The 23,654-nt window shown below is 47.7% G+C and overlaps 1 protein-coding gene across 15 annotated transcripts in view; it reads left to right on the top strand.

The window, feature by feature from the left end:
• The window catches only part of KCNN3 (potassium calcium-activated channel subfamily N member 3), a 210,214-nt gene that overhangs the window by 170,940 nt on the left and 15,620 nt on the right, over positions 1 to 23,654 (top strand). For 8 of the 15 annotated variants that reach the window (XM_017867697.1, XM_017867698.1, XM_017867696.1 and 5 more), the window contains 2 exons: positions 10,165 to 10,306; positions 17,307 to 17,417. In XM_017867697.1, the coding sequence (XP_017723186.1) occupies positions 10,165 to 10,306; positions 17,307 to 17,417 (253 nt within the window). Of the gene's footprint in view, positions 1 to 6,247; positions 6,532 to 10,164; positions 10,307 to 17,306; positions 17,418 to 23,654 lie in introns of all 15 variants that reach the window. The other 7 variants (XM_017867703.1, XM_017867702.1, XM_017867711.1 and 4 more) reach the window with 4 other exon arrangements.

The raw sequence follows: 23,654 nt of genomic DNA, 5'->3' as shown, positions 1-23,654 counted from the left end.
GGGGTTGGTCCAGGTGAGAGGGCGGGGCTGGTCCAGATGAGAGGGCGGGGTTGGTCCAGGTGAGAGGGCGGGGTTGGACGAGGTGAGAGGGCGGGGTTGGACGAGGTGAGAGGGTGGGGCTGGTCCAGGGTGGCCACAGACCAGTGATGACAGGCGCTCCGATTCTGGAGATATTTTGAAAGCAGAGGTGACAGAATTTGATGGAGGTAAGGGGTTTAAGCTGCAAGTCACCGTATGAAGAGAAGGGGCTGCAGCCACCCAGAAGAACAGCGACGATTAAAAGGAGAAGCTGGGAGGAGTTTCTGTTTTCCTACACAGCAGCATCTGCTGCCTGTTCTTTCTCCACATCCGTGCGGCTGCCCTTGTCACTAGGACGAAGCCCCAGGTGGGAGGCTCCTGCAGAGGCCGTGACACGCCTCTGTCTGTATTACTCGCTGAAGGCTGATGGAGCCCGTGCACATTCACTCCTCACCGCAGCCTCGTGAGGCAGGCAGGACGGCATCATTACACCCTGCTTCCCCGAAGAAGCAGCAGGCCCTGAGTCCGTGGAGTGATCTGCTGAAGGTCACAGAGCCATTTGGCATGAAAGGCAGTCTCTGGGCTCCAGATCTTGTGTTCTTTCTGCTATGCCAAGGCTAACCATAGACACACGAGATGAAAATAGCACTTTTTTTTTAGTGCACCTATGTGCCCGGCACTGCTCTAATCATTTTAGACATATCAGCTCCTTTAACCCTCGCAGTAACTCTCTGTGAGGTGGTACAAGTATTATCCTCTTTTACAGGTAGGAAGACTGAGGATAAGTTCATGTAGACATTAAGTTGCAAAGCCCGGAGTCAAACAGGTGTTCTGGCCCTGGAACCTGTGAGTTCAGCCATGACCCCAGCCAACCGGGCGACCTCTCCGCAAGCTGGTGTGCGGGCAGCAGGCAGATACTGCTGATGCCACGTGGTGTGTGAGACACAGGCAAAGAGCTCTGGTTGGCTGGGTGGGTCAGGATAGGATTTGAAGTGGGCCCTGAAGGGCCAGTTAGAAGACATCAGGGAGGACAGGGCAGGGGTGACAGGAGCAAGAGAGCCATGTGTGCAAGGCAAGCTTGGAGCACAGCAACGCTGAAGCAGCAGTCAGAGCAGGAAGCCAAGAAGGCATAGTCGAAGTGGGAGGAAAGCAGGCCAGTGAGCCGCTGCAGACGCCAGAGGAGGGCAGTGTTCCCAGGAGAGAGGCACCGGTGGGGGGGGTCAGAGGCCACCAGGGGGCCAAGCCAGGTATGTGTTGTTGGCTTCTTCATTGGAGAAATTCTCAAGCACAGGGTTCACAGCTCAGTGGGCAGGTCTGACTGTGTGGCTCTGAAGATTGACTGGAAGGCAAGGACAAAGCAGTCATTTGGCTGCTTTGGAGTTCTGCAGAGGGTCTGGTTCAATGCCTGCAAATTTCCAACAAACAAATCAGACCCAGGACAAATGGCTAGAGCCATCATATTGTGTAGATCCATGTGAAAAGAATCCTTTTTATTTTATTTTATTTTTTACAAAACTGGTTTTAAAAGTATTCAAACTCTTTTGGAGAAGAAGGAAGAAGAGGCAGTCATTTCACTTTGGCTTCTTTTCTGTCACTCTAGTGCTGTAACAGATCACAGCTAGTGTCACGAAGCTGAGTTCTTATTAATAGTGAGAACTGACTCCAAGCTCAAGGAATTTGGCAGCCACTTTGACAAAGGTTTAGTCTGCCGAAGAGAACAGCTGAAGTCATTTTAACATGATTCGCTGAATTACTGAAGCAAGCCTCACTTGTGTAGGGGGACAGGAAAAGCAGCATGCAGGCCTTATTCAGCCCACAGGCATTTTAGTGAGTACCTATTATGTGCTAGACCCTGAGAAAGTACCAAGGAAAGGCTACAGAGAATACTGTAATATAACTTCAGGGTTAGACAAATAGACCAATGGAACAGAATAGAGAACCAAGAAATAGTACCACTTCCACATATAATTCATGAGACAGAGGAAGCATTGAAAGCTAGTGGGGGAAAGGATGGTCTGCACATTAAGTGAAACTGAGAAAATTGCTTACCCATGTGAAAAAAATGAAGTTGTATCCCTGCTTCGCACCATATGCAAAATCAATTCCAGGGAAATTAAAGACTTAGAAAGGCAACATTTTAAAACATGTAAAAATGTTACAATCTCAGGGAGGGAACCATTATTGCAAAAACCAAATAACTGCTAATTATAAATTAAAGGATGATAAAGTCACCTACGGTAAAATTTAAAACTTCTATTCATCAAAAATACTGTAGAGAAAATAAAAAGGCAAGGCACACACTGGAAGAAGATATTTACAACACACAAACTGATGAAATTCTTGTTATCTAGAATATATAAATAACTTTTAGAATGAGAACAAGACACAAACAAGCCAATAGAAAAGTGGACAAAAGTCATGAATGACATGCCACAGAAGAGAAAGTATGAATGACAAAGAAATATATGAAAGGCTACTTAAGCTTTTATCATGGAAATGTAAAGTCAAGTCTCGATAAGATCCCGATTCACCTGAGGCCCTGAGTCCGTGGAGTGATCTGCTGAAGGTCACAGAGCCATTTGGCATGAAAGGCAGTCTCTGGGCTCCAGATCTTGTGTTCTTTCTGCTATGCCAAGGCTAACCATAGACACACGAGATGAAAATAGCGAAGACTAAAGTCAGATCATGGCAAGTGCTAATGAGGATATGGAGCAACAGGAATTCTTATCCACCACTGGTGAAAGCCTAATCGGCACTGGCATCTTAGAAAACAACTTGGCATTTTCTAATGAAGTAAAATATGTACATATCCTACAAACCAGCAAACCCAGTCTTAGGTATGTGTCCTAGAGAAATTCTTATGCAGTGTACCAGGAGCTATGATTAAGAATGTTTGGGCTGGGTGAGGTGGCTCATAGCTGTAATCCCAACATTTTGGGAAGTCAAGGCAGGAGAATCTCTTAAGCCCCAGAGTTCGAGGCTACAGTGAGCTATGATTGTGCCACTGCAGTCCAGCCTGGGCAACAGAGCAAGACCCTGTCTCTAAAAATATAATAATAATAAGTCAATAAAAAACAATGTTTGTAGCAGTTATTCTGATTAGAGGAAAAACCTGTAAGCTATCCCAATGTCCATCAATAGGTGAATGAATAAATAAATCATGGCATATTCATATGATGAAATACAATACAGGAATAAAAATACCCTATAGCCACATATGTCAGTATAATATATATATTGAACAGAAAGGAAGCAATTCATAGACGGGTTCACTGTATTAGTTATCTGTTGCTGCATAGCAACTTGCTCCAAAATTTAGCAGCTAAAAACAACAGACATTTACTGTCTCACAGTTGCTGTGGGTCAGGAATTCAGGTGCCGCTTAAATGGGTACCTCTGGCTCAAGGTCTCTCATGAGATTGTCAGGCTGTCAGCCAGGGCTATCATCTCACCTCAAGGCTTGACTTAAAGAGCACCTGCTTCTAAGCTACTCATGTGGTGGTTGGCAGGCTGTGTCCCTTGCCATGTGGCACTCCACGGGATTGCCTCCCGATATGGCCAGTGGCTTCTCCCAGGGAGAGCAATCCAAAAGAGAACTAGTGAGAGATCACCCAAGACAAAAGCCATGATCTTACCATAACCTAACTTCAGAAATGAAAGTCTATCACTTCTGCCACACTCTATGTATTAGAAACCAGTTACTGGGTCCAGCCCACACTCAAAAGGAAAGGATTGCAGAAGTGTGTGAAGACCTCAAGAGGAGGGGGGATATCGAGGCCATTTTAGAAGCTTCCTACCATACTCTTGTAGTATGATTTCATCTTTATGAAGGTCAGAAATAGGACAAATGAAATTACATATTGCTTAGGCAATCCTACCTATGTGGAAGCACTATGAAGAAAAACGAGGAAATGATAAACATGACATTCAGGGTAATGATGATCCTGGGGTGGGGGGCGCTGAGAATGGAGAGAACACACAAGTAGATTCCACAGATTGGAGTTGGATGGTGAGTTCATGGTGCTTATTTTCTTTTTGTGTTTCTTGATGTTATTTAATGTTGCGTGTAGTTTTGTTTTTTTCTCTTTGGTTTGGTTTTCTGTTGATATGATCAAAGTTACATGTGTGTACACTGTAGAGTCAGTCCTTCTGTGGTATTTGCTGTCTTCCACCAGCTCTTCCCATTTACCCTTCTCCAGAGGCACCTACTTTTACCTCCTTTTGCTAATTAGTTTTAGTATCTGCCTCCATGTCTGTGAGTAATATGTGTGTATTGCTATCCTTTGATGCTTTGGTTTGTTTAGGTATTACCTATTCCCTTCCCACTCTGAGAGATGAAAATTCAGCTCCCTTTCCTCCTCTCCAACTCTTCCTCACCCTTCATCCTCCTTTTATAATTATATCATAATTTTGGTTAAGGCAGTAATCAGTGTTTACATTAGTCAGTCAACACTAATTTGACTCTATTCATAGTTGGGCTGCCTTGTAGTAAAATATAACTTTTCCCTTCCTGCGGAATTTTCATTTTTCCTGGAGTTGTATCATGTTTGTGCGTTTGCTTAGTTTTCTATGTATTTGTCATTAAATCAAGTGCAAACTCTGGCAGTTGTCTAAATCTCTCTTCAGGATGTTCAGGCACATTAGATTTTCTATCAATTTCATCTCCTTGGAAGTATCTCCCAGAGCCTGTTGTCCTGCTCCCGCCTGGACGGGTTGTCCTCCGCGCCTGGTGTGCACCTGTCCTACAAGGACCTCCCTGTACCATCACCCTGAGCTCATTGCCTTTATCCCTTGTCTTCCTCCTTGGTTTGCTGCTTTGTTTTGGTGAAGCATACCTCCTGTGGCTTCCTGAGAGAGGGTGCATGGGAGGCAAACCCATGACAACCTTGCATATCTGAAAATGTCTTCATTCTGCCCTCAGACTGAACTAATACTTTGGCCGATTCAGATTTCTGGTCTCTGGTTTGGAATTTTGATTTGCAAATAATTTTCCTCCAGAATTTTGAAGGCTTTATTCCATGGCCTTCTAGCTTCCAGTGTTGCTGTCAAAAAGTCCAAAGCTGTTGTAATTTCTGGTTCTTCGTATCTGGCCTCTCTTATACCTTCCCTCAAAACCCCTGAAGCTCTGTGGGATTGTCTCCTTTCCCCTGGTGTTCTGCAATTTCACAATAATGTACCTTGATGTGCATCTATTTTGATCCACTGTGCTGGGGACGGTGAGCCTTTGCTCTAGAAACTCATGCCCTTAAGCTCTGGGGATTTTTATTTTTGAATGATTTTTAAAATAATTACTTCTCTCCTTCTTTTCCCCCCAGTTGTTTCTTTCTGTAACTCCTACTATTTGAATTGGAAGACTGATTCACTGATTTTCTCATATTTTCTTTCCCTCTCTCTCCTTTTAACAGATGGTGGGGGGTCTCGCTCTGTCCCCAGGCTGGAGTGCAGGGGCACAATCATAGCTCACTGCAGCCTCAGCCTCCTGGGCACAAGCAATTCTCTGGCCTCAGCCTCCGAGCAGCTGGGGGATACAGGCACGCACCACAATGCCCAACTTCATATTTTCTTTCATTTTCATTCTTTGTCTTTTTATGCTTTTTGGGAGACTTCCTCGATTTATCTTCTAGCCCCTCTAGGAAGACTTTTTTCATACAGCATTTCATTCTTGTCTCGTGGGTCTGGTATCTTATTTTATCTCTCTTACGTTAATTACAGGGTTTTTCTTTCAAGAGTTCTCTCTGTGAATGGTCTGTATTTGATCCAGAGTTCCTGCTTTTTGTTTGTTTAATTGACTGGTTTGATCTGTGTCTTTAATGTTAGAGACTCCTGGCTGTCTGGGGATTCCTGGTTGCCTGTTTATTTTTAAAAGTAGGGGACTAACAACTTTGAGCTGTAAGGGATTTCAGGGAGCAAAAGTAGACATACGTCTCTACCATCTTTGCCAAGTCATATAGTCATTTGTATCTCTCATTTATTTCATGTTAAGAAGTGAAAAAAAAATCCATAGTCCACACCCTGAAAGATAAATCAGTAACTGTAATAACTACCCTTGAGCTCAAAGAAAATTATATCTTTTCCTCCTTAGCCTTTAAAGAAAACATGGAGCTATCCCCCCCAATTTTGATTGCAAAAAATAGCACGAGATTAGTATGTGAATTTGTGACATGTGTAAACCGCTCTAAAATTGTGAATAGGTTTAGAAACCTTTTCTCCCTCCTCTCTACTCCCACAGTCCTGAATCACCAGCCCAGCCTTCTGGCTCATCACTTCCTGCTTGGTGAGTTACATGCATGTCTTATCTCCATGACGATGCTCCAAGCCACTGGAGAGCAGGGTGCATGTCCAATTCATCTCAGCATCTTCTGTAGCCCCCACCAGAGAAGCGATCACTGAAGGCTGACAAACAACGAAGGACACTCTCAAGACCTTCATCTCCTCTGCTCAGCACACAGTTAGCACCCACAGGAATTTATTATGGTGAATGAAAAAAGAAACCCACAAGAATATAATTTATATGTAATTCCACTTTGATCTCTAATCTCTTTACCTTGGCATTCTCCTACATATGAATAGGATGCTCCATGATCCTAAGGGCAGTCAAACAGCCAGGGAGCACGAGTTTAATCCTCAGGGTTTGCAGGGAAAGGAGGACTGTGGAGACCCGTGTGCACAACAAAACCCATGATGTGACAGAGCATGGGCTACAGATTAAACCCTAACTTCATAGTTAGGTATTCAAGGCTCTCCATTGCTTCTCCCTGGACACCTGCAAAGCTTCTAGCAACATTCCTTATCTGGGGCCTGACCTCTGTAGTCAGTCTTGGATGTAGAAGAATTTTCAGATACCAAGTGTCTCATGTCCTTTCTTTGTCCAAGAACTTACAGTTGATTTATTTTGTATCTGTATCAAATAGTTCTCCAGCCTAAACTTCAAGACATCTTCATGAATGCCTCACCACTCCACTGCACATGTAAATCCATGCCCCTGTATTTTTCTGTCTATTGTTTCTCAGACTGATAACACCTGCGCCCTCTCAGCAACAATAATGGCCGACATTTAGTGAGCACTTACTTTGGGCCAGCCACTGTGCTGGTATTGCTTGTGGGTTATTTTACTTAATCCTCCCATCAGCAGATAAGGAAATTGAGTGACAGAGAGGGTACGTCACTTGCCCACAGCCATGGAGCTACTAAACGTTGGAGCTGGAGCTCCAAGCCAGGCAAGCCCAGCCCAGCCCAAGATCACTGGCTCAGCTCAACTCCTCACTGCTAAACTGCCTCAACCACGTTTTCTCAGACCTTACCCAAGACTTATCTTCCAGAAAATGTTTTTTGGAAGAACTGAGGACCCTGGCTGTGACTCTACTACATTTATGTGTTGCTGGCTTGTGGCATGGAGCTGCCTTTACGTCTTCTCCCTTCTGTGTCCCCTCCCACAGTCACTGAGTCTTGCTTTAGAAAAGCTAAAGTCTGATTTTTTCACCACTGTCTCAGCACAGGGTCTGAGGGTCAGGGTCTGCCGCCATCCTGCCAGCCAGAGAGCAGCCCGCTGGGAGGGGAGGGGTTGCATTGACCTGAAGGCCTAGCAGGCAGAGCGAGCAGGCAGGGAGGCAGCTGCCTGTCGAAGGCCACAGCAGAACTGGGAGGGGCTGCCACGCTGGGCCACAGTCAGGGGTAGACGCAATCCTGGGAATCTGAGTTGGGAGCCACCAGCCTGTGCTACTCAAAGATAGCCAACGGAGCAAAGGCAGGCCCCGCATGCAGCCAGCCAGGGGCCCTCAGGGTGGTAACAGAGCATCCCTGGGGAGCAAGTGTAGCAGATGGAGAGGGCAGGCAAGGCCATCTCATCAGCAGAGCTTTGGGGAGGGGGTATCTTTTCTTCAGATGTCCCCAGAAGTACCAGACACCTATGTCCTTGTGCAGACAGCCACAAAAAGGCTAATGCCGTGCCACCCGCCGGGTCCCCAGTTGCTGGCCAAGGGCTCAAGTGGGCTGGAGAGCCCACCACTGATGTGCTCACAGGGATCTGCTGGGGCCAGGCTCCGGTGGGTGAGAAAGGCTGTGGCCCGCGTCTCTGTCCCAGCTTTGCACACCTGTTTCTTGCCTGGCCACCCCACCTCTGTGTCCTGTCTCTTCAAATACCCTGCTCGCCACCCGCAGACCACTCTTCCCAGCAAACTGTGTCATCTTGTCATTCCTGTGCTCAAGAACCCAGAATCTCTTCTAAGGCCTCTAAGGCAAAATCCAAGCTTCTTATCCCAGAATTCCAGGCCTTCCTAAATCTGATCCCTGGTCTCTGAAGCCCCCTGGTCCCCTGCCACTAGAGCCCAGGCGATCTCCTCTCACTGAAGCTTCCTCATTATCCCTAAGACACATGCCAGTCGCTTTTGCCTCTGATGTCGAGTGAAACAGTGAAAGGAGCATGGGCTTTGCTTCCTGTGTGTCCTTGGGCAAGTCACCCAGTGTCTCTGTGCCACCTGCTGCTTACCTGGGAAATACTTTAAAGGCTGTTGTGAGATTAGAATGTTCGCGTACAAAGTGCCAGCCACACAGCAGGTGCTCAATACATGCACAGTGTCCATCATACTGTGCTCTTGCTGCTCCCTGACTTGATGGCTCTGTCTCCTTTCTGACTGGTTGAACTCCTGCCTCCTTCCAGGCCCATCTCTCGATGCACCTATACATGCAGCCTGCCCTGCACGCCTCACTTAAGGTGGCAAGGGAAGGAAAAGCAGCGTTTGCCTATCACTCGCTGGGCACAGACCCTGTGGGGGCGTGGAGATCCCTGATGATGGCAGCGAATCCTTCCAGGGGCCTCCTTGTGCTAGGCCTGTCCCAGCACATTGTGTGCATTAACTCATGGAAGCCCCGATGGTAACTGACTTCCATAGATTCAGGTTCCTAAATGGCTTCCTGCTCTATCCAACCGAGTTGGTTTGGTCTCCCTGGCCCTTTGTTTTTAGCTTCCCTGTCCAGTGGCCTCCAAGTGGCTAAGAGGAGATTTTATCCAGAAGTGAAGCCCTACATTATAAAATGAAGAGTCTATTGTGTGCTGTTCAGGCTGATCCCATTAGAGAACGGTTTGGAAGAGGATCCACCTTCACCAGCCCTGCCACCCAGCCTGCAACCAGCTCCCTTGCTGCACTTTGTATAAGCCCTGGGCTTTCATTAGGGTCTTCTGCCCAGAGCACCCATTCCTCTGGGCCGGCCTGGAAAATGCAAGCCTTGCTCTTCTGTGGCACCTCTGTGGACCCTCATGTGTTTGGGTCAAGGTCGTTGCCCTCTGCCTCCATCCCCAGGGTACCTTGTCCACCCCCTGATTGCACCCCTCTGCAGATGCCTGCCTCCTTGACAAACCCCTCTCCTGGGCTGAGTCTCTGAGGGCAGGGGCTGTGTGGTGTTCATTTCTGTATTTCAGTATTTGGCACAGAGCCTGGCATGCAGCAGGCCTTGGTGTTGGGGTTGAAGGGAGGGAGGAAGGGGATGGGATGGAACAGGCGTCCGGGCAGAGGAAATGGTGCTGATGTTTCCAGTTGGTTCGTCTCAGGGCAGGGCAAGTACAAGTCCCTGTGTGACTCAGAAAGGGAGGTCTCTATGGACACCCCAGAGCCTCCTCTAGAGATAGCTCCACGAGAGCCCCAGCCACCACAGCTTCCCTCTAGACCCCCGGGAGACACCGGTCTTTGAAATGTTTCAACTTTCTTAGAGGAAATCGCTGAGTATGTTTGATAATTTTTTTTGACATTTTCCCTGTTCAGGAACTTGTGATTTCAGATTAATCACATCCACATACATTTAGACTGTCGGCTTGGAAGGGAAAATTTGAATTTTATTACTGCATGATTTCATCCAAAGCTATCTTACCAACACTAAAAGGGTGTCTACAATGAGGTGCAAATCATGACAAAACATTTTATCTCTGGGACCAAGCTCATGGCAGGAGGCCAACGGGATGGGGGGCTGCAGGTGGGACCTGGGTGGGCATAGTCGCAGCCCCTTCAGTAGCCTAAAGAGATCTGTGTGAGCCACTGTTACTGCTGCCTCTTCCTCAGCCAAATATCTCATTTCCTTCCCCCCTCTAGGTTTGCCCACAGCCCTTACTCCTGGGAATGGCTGTTCATCAACTAACTCCTGTCTTCCCCTTGGCAGGTACCATGACCAGCAGGACGTAACTAGTAACTTTCTGGGTGCCATGTGGCTCATCTCCATCACATTCCTTTCCATTGGTTATGGGGACATGGTGCCCCACACATACTGTGGGAAAGGTGTCTGTCTCCTCACTGGCATCATGGTGAGTACCCGCCTCTGCCCATTCCCTACCCTTAAAATGTGGCAAAGAGCAGAACTCTTTCTTGCAAGCACATAGGGGCCTTCCTAGCCACAGCGTGGGGGGCGGCTGTTAGTTAACCAACCTGCGTGTGTGTCCCCTATACATAAAAAGGCAGGTGGGAAATCTGCAATGGTTTCTCACTTTTCAGTTGACTTTTCTAAGGTAAGAATGAGACCTGGACTCCTGGCAGTTAATGGTCTATTCACAGCTCCCTCAAAATGGGCTGGATGAAGCTGGTCCTGGCCCGATGCTCTGACGCCCACTGCACTGCTGTGCAGCCCCCCAGTTTGCTCACCTCCAGTGAGCATTGGGGCTTGCAGTTTATTGTCCTCCTTCCTGTTCCCTTGGTCCCACCGGCCTTGGCACCATTTCTGATCATGTTTAGCTGGAACGCACAGAAGCAGGGACTGGGGAAAGAGCACTGAGTTGGCTTTTGGGACCTGTGTCCTGGACGGGGCTGGCCATGTGGCTCTGGGCTGGCTCTTGCCTTTCCCAGGCTTCTGCTTCCACCTCTGCCTATGGAGGGGCTGGGCTTTAAGTGCCAAGTGCTTTGCAGCACTGGCATTCGGCAAGGCTGTGATCCCATCCCCAGGTGCCCAGCAGGTGTGCCGTGCCTTTTCAAGGTGTATCTCTCTTGCCCAGTGCCCTACGACCCACACTTGACACTCTCGTGGAGGCACACGCTCTCGCCTGTCACATGGCCACCACAGTGTGGCTTATGAGAGGGACGTGGGGTCTGAGTTTCTGCTCACTGTGGACCCTGGGCCAGGCACTCTGCCTATTGGGCCTGAGCGTCTTCCAGGGGAAAGTAGAGATGGAGGGCCTGCCCTGCCCTCCCCACTGGCTTGTGCAAGGACCAAATGCAATGATTTATGTTCAAGTGCTTTGAAAACGAGAAGCGGCCACACACGGGTCAGTGTTGGCGGTGTCCTCAGTGTCCTTCCGTTGCAAATGAGTGAAGTGTTCCCTTGGTCTTGTTGCACTTTGGGTCCAGGACAGGCAGCTGCTGCTCTTTGGCCTTCGTCCTGGAATCCTAGAACAGTGTCAGAGCAGGGTTGGACACTTTTTTCAGAGGTGGAAACTGAGGCTGAAAGAGGAAAGCACATCTAAGCCTGGGTAGTGTTGGGGGAGGTGGTGGGGTGAGAAGTGGACAGGCCATTTGTGGTGTGGCTTTGGGTCTCCATGGCTGGAGACTGCAGCCCTCCCAAGGACAACCCCCGCTCCACAGCCCCCCTCACACCTTTGTGAAAATCCTTCCTTGCAGTGATCCCTCAGATTCCATTCGTCACCCCCACTGCTCCCAGAGAGATGAAGACCCTCTTTCTGGAAGGGCAGTGACCGCTTTCTGCAGTGGAAAGGGAGGGCCGCAGGTCTGGGGGCTGCCCCCACTCGCCACCCCAGTCTGCCTCGTTGGCTTCCTGAGGCTGATATTGGTGGACCAGATAGTCAGACCAAGGCTTGGGGCAGTCGGCCTGCTGAGCAAGAGGGGCCAGGCTCTCTCCTCCTTTCTGACTCCAGTCCAGGGCAGGTCCCTATTAGCAAGCAGGTCCTACGACAGCAGCTAATGACAAAAAGCTTAGCGCTGGGGTTGTGATAAATCATGGGTAAGTGCAAGGCTTTAGAACAAATATCTTCCATCGGTTAGTAGGAGCCTGTCTTGGCATAGCACCAACTGTCATGAGGAAACCAGGGAAAGATGCTTCTTACCAGAAAAGAATGAAATGCCACCAAAGGCCAAAGCTTTCCTTCTTAGAGCCACTCCTGGGGTGTGGGCTTTGTGCCTCAGAACCAGCTGTCAGCCAGGGCTGGCACAGAACAGGGTTGCCAATAGATGGATGGGCCCTGCGGGGAGCCTCTGTTCTTTTAAAATAGCAGACTTTCTCCCTCTCAGCACATAGCTGTGCCCCATCCAGGAAGCAGCACCCTGAGGACCCGGCTTCCTGGTTCCTGCACTTCGCATCTTCCGGCTCTACTCTGGCACAGCTGAGCGGAACAGGCGAGACCCTTGCCCGACCCCTGCCTCTCCTTGGGGTCTGGGGGCTGCTTGTCTTTCAGCACCCCCTTTTGCTGTCTGGCTCTGCAGCGCTCCCCCAGAGGGAGTGTTCTGTTCCCTGCGGATTGAGGTGTGATCAAAGTGGAAAGAACAAATGGATGAGGAGGAGCCAATCCAATCCCCACCTTCCATATGAAAAATACAGCCCAGGCCTTTCATCTCTTTTTGTACAAAACCCTGTGCATAAATGTGTACCTTTCTATATACGGGAACAGGGAGGTTTCCTCTATTCGCTGTCAGTGTTTTTCACCCAAATTAAAGTCAGTCGCCTCACTCCGGGGTCAGCCACAGTGAGGAACCCTGGTGGCATTTTTCTAGCAAATGTGATTTTTCTAGCTGAGTCACTCCTAGCCAGGGTTTCACTTTGCTGAGGATCCTTTCCCCTCCTCCTCCCAACCTCCCAACACTATGTATAGCTCCCAATTATTATTGCAAGTGCCTTTACTAAAGGTAGGGCTTCCTGTTTGGTTACCATGGACACCATGAAGGCCAAGGCAAGGCCTGCTTGGGAAGGGAAAGGAAGGATTTGTGTGTGTGTGTGTGGCCTGTAAATAGTCTTAATCATTGTTTTCTCTTGGCAATCCCAGTAACGATGTAATTATCAGCCATTAAGCAGGGTATATAATTGTCTGAACAACTTGCCGTGGCTGGCACAGACCTGGTGTGTTTGAGAGATTTCACCCACAAAAGCAGCTACATTAAAGTCCAGCATCTTTCCATAAGGATTTTTCATGATCACAGTGACAACACAGTAGAGAGAAAGCTGTCAATATTTAGTATCCAGAATTGGAAATGACAATGCAACTTAAAATATGTGCAATGCTGACCTTCTGGTTCTGCAGGCATCTGGAAGACTCCAGAGCCCCTCAAGGCTGCTTGGCATAACTTTGTTTTAATCTAGCCTCTTTCTAAAGCTGGACTCACTCTGTAGACCCTTCATGAGTTATGGACAAACAGGCAAAAACTTCCGATGTCTGCAGGGACGCTGAGCTTTTCCCCAGTGGCCTCATGAGAGATGCCTCTGAACTGCCAAGGGAGAGTGATGATGAAGTAAAAGGTAGCACAAATTGAGTCATTTTGGGAGGAGGCAAAAAGAGGGCTCAGCAAGACATCTGCTTAATGTCAGTTTTAGAAGATGAGCTTCTCCCGAAACACCTTGGTTTCAAACCAATTGATGTTATTTTAGTTGTTGCATGGAATCTGTTGCAGAAACAGAATCCAACTGTAAATCCTCCAGGCTTCCCTCCTCCATTTGTCACTTTCATTTGTGTTTTATTTTATTTTATGCTTCTTTAGTTAAGAACACCTCATACTTTTCCCCTTGGGATACTTGTTTTTCCAGCTTCTAAGGTTTTCCAGCTGGAAAATGTTTCTTGAAAACAAGAGGTGGGAGGACTGGTGTGGAGGAGTCTCGGTCCAGATTTGGGTCTGAATCTCTAGAGTTAGGCGTGTTCACCCCGTCCCAGCCACCCTCCCTCCGTGCACTCGGTGCTCCCTGGTCGCCCACGTGCCTTGGGAAATTCCAGCTCATCAGAAGTAGACCCCATCTCCTCCCCTCGCCCCACAGAACTGGAAGTTGGACAGAGCAGATCCAGGGACTCTAGTTTTGTCCCTTGTGGTTCAGGACTTGGCATATCTGAAAGCAAAAGGCTGAGTCATGGCTCTTCCCCCCAGTCTGACCCCAGGGAAGTCATAGCAGCAGCTGTTTACCCTTTCCCGTCCTGCTTCCTCCCTCCTCACACACCCCCTCTGCCCACCAGCCATTTCCAAGATTCCACGGTTAGCCAAGCCCTCGGCGATTTGTCTCTTAAAACTAACCTGCATCACTGCCACGTGACACAGCACTGCCAGGCTGCCACTGTGGCCTGTCAGACTATTAACTCACCTAAGTGAAAAGGCCCAGCATCCCAAAGAGGACCCAGGGGACAGGCGAGTCTTATACCAATAGAAGATGGACACAGCAGGGTGGGATCCCTTGGCACTTCCTTCATGTCCTCTAAAGGGCCAAAATGGACTATTGACTTCTGGCTCAAGCCTTAGGCTCCTTGTTCTTCCCTCCTCTCTCAATCCCATCAGCCCATCATTTTTTCTTATTCCTCAGCCTCCTCCTTCTCTCTTTACCCCCTTGATCCTTGCTGTTTAGGATGCAACACAACTTGTTCCCCATCTCATTCTCTGCCCAGCTTGACCTTTCCCTGCAGCAACCTTCCTTCTCTTCTCCCCTCTCCTTCCCTTCCCTTCCCTTCCCTTCCCTTCCCTTCCCTTCTCCCCTCCCCTCCCCTTCTCTTCTCTTCTCTCTCCTCTCTCCTTCTCTCCCCTCCCCTCCTCTTCTTTCATGTTCCCATTGTCTTCTCTCCCTTCTTCATTTTCTCTCCCCACACGCCGCACAGTCTGCAAAGGCTCAGCAGTCTAGGCTTCAGCATTCCTCCACGACTTTCTGAAGGCTGCTGATGTCTGGCCCCATCTTTATGAGGTTGTCTCTTAATCCAGGTTAGGTGTCATTACTGGTGACTGCCCTAATTACATCCAGTCAATGGAAAAATGAAGCTGAGAGCATCCATTTAGGTTGGAATTAAGGGTTAAGAATGCAGCATCCTCTACAGAGGTACTCACAAGGGAGTCATGACATCTTCATGTTGAAAGAAACTGGGAAGTGCCATCTAGTCCACTGTTCTGCCTCCAGAGAGAAATTTATCTTCCTCATGTGAGACAGATGGTTCCTTAGATAAAATACTGTAGTTTCTAATTAAAAGCCCCCCTGCATTCAGCCAGTTAAAGTGCGGGCCGTGGCAAGAGCTGTGAAACAACCTATCTAGACCCTGGAAATTTGGAATGGTGGATGATTGATTGTTGTGATTACATTCTCAAAGTAGCATGGTGCGGGGAAGCTCCCTCTTCAGGCCTATTGGATCTCAGCTTTCAGGGATGATTTAAGTAGAGTTTTGCTTGGGCCCAGCAAGAGGAGGGAGAATGGAGCCTGGGGAGAACCCTCTCCATCTGATGTTCCATTTTTAACGCTATGATATAGCCCTCTTTTTAGGCTTTCAGCCCAAAGTACTTTTGGAACTCCATATAAAGGAGAGGGATGACACTCTGTCCGGTCGAGGGGAAGGGAGCACACATCTTCCCTCTAGGATGGCTTCTTTTAAGCTATTTTTTGCTTTTGGAGGCCTGGCTAGATTGATTACAGCTACAGACCAGGCTGTGCAACTGCCCAGATCCTTTGAAAACTGGGCACAGAGTCTCCTGTAAGTCATAGAAGCTGAAAAAACACAGCCGTCCTTGAACAAAAGAGGAAAATGAGGTCAGAAAAGGAAAGTGCACACAGACTTGGTTCTTTTCACTTTGTGAAAAGGCCAACCAATGTACTGAGAAACACTAGATTGTTTTAATGGGGACCCTTGTGGGAAACGAGGAGAAAGCATTGTGAACTTCAGCCACATCGAAACTTCACACAGGCTAGCCTTTGTCAGCCTGTGGGATAAAGAGAGAAAGAGATTCTAAAAGAGAGAGTAGGGAATGGATCCACCCATATGCATTCCTTCCAAGTCGGTTATAGATTATAGTACCTTTGAAAAACATTCTTTTCTGCTTCTCACACATTTTGTAAGACCTGATGAGCCAAAAATGTTACTGACAGATTCCTTCCAGTCTGGGACCTCATCTGCTAGACTGATTTCTGTGGCAACTAGAATTACTGTTTGACATCTAAGATTCAGTTGTTGGCTTTAGTAAGTTCATCATCTCTTTCCATGAGTGATGGTCGGGGCAGTGCAGGGCACAGCGTGCAGGTAGAGGGCGATGGTCTCTGATGAGAGTCCGCTTGCAGAAGGATGGAGCTGACTCCCGCTGCCTGCCAAAGAGCCAGGGGAGTAGTGAGTCTTCGACGTCCCCCTGTGCTCACAAGCCAACCAAGAAGCCCAGCAAAGATGATTTTAAAATGCGTCGGGAGAATGTTGGAAAGTGCAGGGAATTCCTTGCTTATTTCCCAGACAGTCAAGCATGCACCCAGAGGATTAGGACAGAAAAAGTGAGTCTCACCATTCTTGGGGCTCAGCAGAGCCTGCTTCCTTGCCCACCCTTCTTCCCCGGGCTCCCCTGGCATGGACCTACCGAGCAGACTAGGATCGCTGTTCCGGAAAATCCTAAGGGTCTGCTGCGGGCTCACTTAAAATCCTGGTTTTGATCTAGCAGAAGTGGTGTTGTGTTTAAAATCTCTGCATGGCGGTGAATTCATGAGCCTCCTGGTGAAGGCAGGAAGGAACCGATTCCTTGTGCTGAGTCATAGCGTAAACCCTCAGGTGAAAAAACCCAATCGCAGAGCAAGCGCAGTCACTGAGTGCATGTGTTCGTGCCAACCTGGGTACCCTCTGTGAAGCAAGCCCTGGGGAAATGTATTGGCTCTTCATTAGACTGTTTTCAGGAACACTCTCAGCCACTGGCAGGTGTTCCATCTGCATCCCAGCCGATGGCCTGCCTTCCTTCCTCCCGGGCCCGCTGGTCTAGAGCTGGCAGTGGGATGGAGACCTGCCTGAGGGAGAGAGGGCCCGTGTGTGCTGGCCCCTCTGTCTTCCGCTACACAGCTTGGCAGGTGGCCAGGTGCTTATCTGTTGGTTAAACCCCCCAAAGTCTCGGCGCCTGTGCATTGAAACTGGCTAGCTCAGCCTCCCAGAAGTCAGCTGCAGAGCACAACCCAAGGGGCACTGCAGACCCCTCTGTGGGTCAGGATATCAGAGTCCTGACAGATTTCGACAGATTTTGTGGCTTGGTCATGACCAGCTAGAGAGCTCGAGTTCCCACTCCAGTCCCAGGAAACTACCCCCGTGGGCGCCAGGCGTGTTGAGTCTCTCGTCTTGCCTCTTAATGATGTGTTCTTTCCCCTCTGGTCCTCTTGATGTCCCCCCACAGGGTGCAGGCTGCACTGCCCTTGTGGTGGCCGTGGTGGCCCGAAAGCTGGAACTCACCAAAGCAGAGAAGCACGTTCATAACTTCATGATGGACACTCAGCTCACCAAGCGGGTAAGATGCTACACAGCCATGTCTTATGGGGGACTTAACACCCCAGTGGAAGCCAATGAGAAAGCAAATGGTCCGCCAGGTGCTCACGCCTGTAATACCAGCACTTTAGGAGGCCGAGGTGGGTCGATCACAAGGTCAGGAGATCAAGACCATCCTGGCTAACACGCTGAAACCCCATCTCTACTAAAACTACAAAAAATTAGCTGGACATGGTGGCGGGTGCCTGTAGTCCCAGCTACTCAGGAGGCTGAGGCAAGAGAATTGCTTGAACCCGGAAGGCGGAGGTTGCAGTGAGCCAAGATTGCACCACTGAACTCCAGCCTGGATAACAGAGTGAGATTCCATCTCAAAAAGAAAGGAAGAAAGACAGAAAGACAGAAAGGAAGTGAGAGAAAGAGAGAAGAGAAAGAAAGAGGGAAAGAAAATGGTCATGTCGTATGGGTTTGCACCAGGCTTTTAAAGGGCGTGTTTGAGGGAGCCCCAGACAAAAAATGGAAACAGCATCTTCACACGATGGGTTCCTGCCTTCTGTTCGATCGCTGTGCATGGTTCAGGCAGCCAAATAATTTTCCTGGTAATTTAATTAATAGCCTACAATGGTATAACCTGCCCCTTTGCCTGATGAAAATCACCCAGTATGAGGCAATGTTTTTTGTTTATGCTCAAATATTTTCAGGATTCTCATTAGGAAGGGCAAAACTATATTGAAAATGTACCTAAAACTATAAAAGTATATTGAAAATGTACCTAAGTCTAATCCTTTAAAAAAATCATTTAAAGAATCATTCTAGGCCAGGCGCGGCGGCTCACGCCTGTAATCCCAGCACTTTGGGAGGCTGAGGCAGGGTAAGATCGCCGAGTCAAGAGATTGAGACCACCTGGCCAAATGGTGAAATGCGCGTCTCTACTAAAATTACAACAACATAGCTGGTCATGGGTCGGGCGCTGTAGTCCCAGCTACTCCAGTGAAGGCATCGAGGCAGGGGATCACATTGAATCAGGAAGCAGAGGTTGCAGTTGAGTCGAGTCACCGCACTGACTCCAGGCACTGGGCGACAGGAGCAAGACTCCATTCAAAAAAAAAAAAAAAAAAAAAAAAAGGAATCGGTTCTAGTAGAGCTCACATTCCTAAATAAAATTGTTCATCAAAACGTCATCATCCAATTTTTCCCTTTTGGGTTTTCCGGGTAACGTTTCTCACTTAAACCATTATGAAAGTGGTTATGGAAGATGAAAATCTGAAAATATGCAGGAATGGGTAGACCATTTAGCTGTTGAAAGTTGGATACCCCACTGAATTGTCAGAGGTGAAAAGGCCCATTTAGAAGAGACAGATACAAGCCTTCCAGAATAACAGCAGGCCAAATGGGCAAGGCAGGAGTTGTTTATTCAAGGACAGCTTTTATGGAAAATTCTTTAGAACTATAGCCTGAAGGAAGGTGAGTAAGATGATTTCCTGCAAGACTGTCCTCTTTCTGAGACGAGGCAGAATTAAAACCCTGTGCCCGTGTCTTGGCCTCCATAGTCTTTTTCATTTAGGACTAAAGTAGGTTAAGGAACCCATGAGCAACCAAATGTTGCTTTGGGTTTTTGAAAGTTACAGAAAATATTCAGTGATTAATGTTGCACCGCAGCAACAGTGTGTTAGAAATAGAGACAAAGGCAGGAAGGAAGAACAAAAAGAGAGAGAGAGAGAGAATGACAGAGGGAGCTGCGAGTGAGCTCTCGGGGAAGGCAGTGGGAGAGTGTGCAGTGGCCAAGGCCTCTCCAGTTTCTCAGCAGAATTATTTACGGTGTTTGATTATTTGGTCTTTGATTACATTTATTGGATTTTGTAAAGAGCCTTCACAGATGTTAAAAGGAACTGGTACAGGCAAATATTCTTATGTTGTTGACATTCAAGTGTTTGTACTTGGTACATCACGGCCCTGAGCTATCAGCTGCACCAAAAAAAGCCATGATTTGTCACATCACGATGGCAGTGATTGAAGGCTGTTACCACAGTAAGGCCTGCCGGGAGCCCTGCCACTTGGCCACTCTCTTTCAGCCCCCTCTAATAATGGGTGCAAAAGTCATGCTCAGTATTGAGGAAATTACTCAAGTTATTGAAACACCTAAATGCAAATCCACTTGCATCTATTTTCCTGAAGCAATTTTCTGAGGTTTCACTGAATTGAAACTACATGCTGGAGTGAGGGCAGGGAGATGTTTTGCCTCCAAAGCCTTCTCATAAGCTGTTTACCAAGAGTAGAGACATTAGCAGTTTCTCTGTTTATTCTGCTTTTCTTTTTGAAGCCAAGTATATTCTTTGTATTTGGTGTTATTCCTTTGTCCTCTCCATTTTTCACCAAGTAAATCAGACGCTAGAGGAAAATAAAGCTGAGGAAAGCCAGCTCCTTTGTATGCCAGGAAAATAAACAATTTTTCTGCAATATAATTGTAGAAGATGAGACTGTGGTTGCTAATTTTAATCTTTCAAAAATGATTCCCTAACATCCTCCTCAATTCCACTTACTTCTTGAAAAGTAGGACTGAAAATCAAATCAACAAATATTTATTGCTCATCCATGAATGTAAGGTAGCTTTTAATTGAATAACATCTCATTTTCTGAGAACACTTATATCTGTTGAAATGTCCCTTTAATATCTAATATCTTTTCTCAAGGAAATAAACAACACAGGAGGGATGGTTCTTACAGAGAGAAGATTTTCAAAGCTGGCAGGACTAGAACTTCTGAAGGTTCTTTTACATAACCTTAATTGAAACGAAACTGGATGTATGCATCCTTGGTCTGCTCTGATTTGAGCTGACTTTGAACTGCTCACAAGAGAACCCCACCTTTCTTCCCCTGGGGATGCCTGGCCTGCCCTCTGTCCTCTCCAAATGGCCCATTGTGTCCAGCTGGAGTGGCTCATTGGTCAAGAAGATGCTAAGCTGCTGGGTGCGGTGGCTTATGCCTGTAATTCCAGCACTTTGGGAGGCCGAGGCACGTGGATCACAAGGTCAGGAGTTCGAGACCAGCCTGACCAACATGGTGAAGCCCTGTCTCTACGAAAAATACAAAAATTAGCAGGGCGTGGTGGTGCGCACCTATAATCCTAGCTACTCAGGAGGCTGAGACAGGAGAATCATTTGAATCTGGGAGGTGGAATTTATAGTGAGCTGAGATCCTGCCACTGCACTCCAGACTGGGCAACAGAGCAAGACTCTGTCAAAAAAAATAGAAATACTCACTCTCAGATCAGATATGATCCTTAGAAACTCTTGGCCGGGCACGGTGGCTCACACCTGTAATGCCAGCACTTTGGGAGGCTGAGGTGGATAGATCACGAGGTCAGGAGATGAGACCTTCCTAGCTAACACAGTGAAACCCCATCTCTACAAAAAAAAAAAAAAAAAAAAAAATTAACCCGGGGGGGGGGAAAAATCCGGGGGTCGGGAGAGGGGCCCTTCCCTGCTAAACAAGGGAAACCCCATCCCCAAAAAAAAAAAAAAAATTAGCCAGGCGTAGTGGCACGTGCCTGTAGTCCCAGGTACTTGGGAGGCTGAGGCAGGAGAATTGCTTCAACCTGGGAGGCAGAGGTTGCAGTGAGCCGAGATCGCGCCACTGCACTCCAGCCTGGGCAACTGAGCAAGACTCCATCTCAAAAAAAAAAAAAAACAAAAGAGATGCTAAGCTCAGTCTATTCATAACATCTCAGTGAATTCTCAGAGAAAGATCCAACGTGAAGGAGTTTACTGTGGCATAATTTCAACCTCTTCCGAGTGGACAATCGCAGATGTGAAAGATAAAAGCAGCCTCTTACTGGTATACGCAACCTTGATGCCTCAAACACCTAAGCAAAACGAAAAAGGAATTGTAGATATTAATCATAAAAATACCCAAATTGTTCTAGTGTTTATTCATCCTGTCTTGCTCTAAAGGCTGCAGCCTAGCCTTTGCCATGAGGGCCAGCACTATTTTTATTTATTTATTTATTTATTTGTGGGGAGGGAAGAGGGTCTGATAGCACTGGCTAAGAACTCAGTTTCTGGTTTTCTTGAATCCCGTGCTTATCTTCTTTCCTTGTATCAACTCTGGCAGCAACGTCATTTCTGTATTTAATTCAATCAGATCTTCCCACACTGACTTCGCAGTGTTGCTGCCATTGTTATTCTATAATTATAACTTATTGCTAACCTCTGGGCTACTAGATAAATATATTTAAGTACACGACTCACAGAGGGACTGGAAGAAAGATACTAGAGCCCCATCTTTTCTGCCACTCAGTGCTTCCATGTCCCCAACATTCTGTTTTATGTAACTAAACAAGTCCATCACAGAGGTCACTCCCTGGGTGCCACACTCTGTACTCTGGGGGCACCAAGATGGGTAAGAGGTGGTCCTTACCTCCATCCTTGGCCTTTGGTGGCTGACTGCCCTCAGAGAGCACTTCTTATAAGAGGTAGAGTGGGCTGGGTGCGGTGGCTCACGCCTGTAATCCCAGCACTTTGCAAGGCTGACGTGGGCAGATCACTTGAGGTCAGGAGTTCAAGACTAGCCTGGCGACCATGGTGAAACCCCGTCTCTACTAAAATACAAAAAATTAGCCAAGTGTGGTGGGTGCCTGTAATCCCAGCTTCTCGGGAGGCTGAGGCAGGAGAATTGCTTGAACCCACGAGGCAGAGGTTATAGCGAGCTGAGATCGCGGCACTGCACTCCAGCCTGGGCAACAGAACGAGACTCCATCTCAAAAAAAAAAAAAAAAAAAAAGAAGAGGGGGCTGCTATGGACCCCCTTGGTTTGGGGGGAACCAGGGCNCCATCCTTGGCCTTTGGTGGCTGACTGCCCTCAGAGAGCACTTCTTATAAGAGGTAGAGTGGGCTGGGTGCGGTGGCTCACGCCTGTAATCCCAGCACTTTGCAAGGCTGACGTGGGCAGATCACTTGAGGTCAGGAGTTCAAGACTAGCCTGGCGACCATGGTGAAACCCCGTCTCTACTAAAAATACAAAAAATTAGCCAAGTGTGGTGGGTGCCTGTAATCCCAGCTTCTCGGGAGGCTGAGGCAGGAGAATTGCTTGAACCCACGAGGCAGAGGTTATAGCGAGCTGAGATCGCGGCACTGCACTCCAGCCTGGGCAACAGAACGAGACTCCATCTCAAAAAAAAAAAAAAAAAAGCAGAGTGGGCTGCTATGGACACCCTTGGCTTGAGAGGTACCATGGACCGGAGATATTTTCTTTGTGGTACCTCCTCTCCACATCAAGCCACAGTGAGCAGAACCTTCAGACAGCACAGTGTACCGAGGATCATATCTCCTTCTTGTTGCAAGGGTTTCTTGCCCCAAGTAGCTCATCCAAGTACACTTCCCCATGAATTCTATGAGTAAGACCAAAACGAAACCCACAACTTCCCTAAACTAGTTCCTTCCCCTAACTTCCCTGGTGTGCTCCTGACATGGTGTTCTTCCAGACCCCAGGCCTAAAGACTTAGCCCCATTTCTGACTCCTCTGGGCCCTGAACCCCACAGGGATCTGAGCACTTTCTGTGTCTGATTTGACCTTGCTGTGGCTGTTCACGCATGCGCGCTTCTCCAGGGCCTCTGCCCCGTCACTCTTGAAGCCGCCATCTTCTGTCTTGCGCTATCACAGCAGCCTGCTACCTGTTCTCCTCACTTGGGCCTCCCTCTCCCCAGTCATCCTGCACTCTGCTTCCCCATGGATCTCCTTAGACTCTCAGGCTTACCTCTACATATTACTTCCTGCTCAAAAACCTTAAAGTAATTCCCCCACCTACAATCTCCTGAATGACACTAAAGACAACTTTTCTTTAATTACAAGCATATGCCAAAGTTTGATCATAATCTTGCTAGAAGAAAATTTTCTTCAGCAGCCTAATTCAAAGATTACTCTTAGTAGTGATATTTCATAGGAAAAACAATGGTAGCCATTGTTATGCCAGATATAGAAAGTTTAGCTAAAGGACTGCTAATGGACAGCTGGTTGGGCTCAAGAGTGGATTTCCAGAACAAGTCTTTATCTCTTTATAATTGATCGGATAATCAATAGGGCAGTTATCAGGAATGCTAATTCTCCCCAGAAGAGGATTATAAATTACATCACACACAAGAATCTGTCCCAAACAGAGTGGGTACAGGTTTTTTTTTTTTAGCAACAGTCACAGAAATATTGTGTGTTTAAGCCAGAAGGACCCTCAGGGAAGAGCCACTCCAACACAGATGAGAAGACGAAGGCC

Source organism: Rhinopithecus bieti, unplaced genomic scaffold (assembly GCF_001698545.2).
Source record: "Rhinopithecus bieti isolate Rb0 unplaced genomic scaffold, ASM169854v2 scaffold_4129, whole genome shotgun sequence".
NCBI lineage: Eukaryota > Metazoa > Chordata > Mammalia > Primates > Cercopithecidae > Rhinopithecus > Rhinopithecus bieti.
Note: the sequence above shows the minus strand (reverse complement) of the source record. Positions and strands in the feature narration are given on the sequence as shown.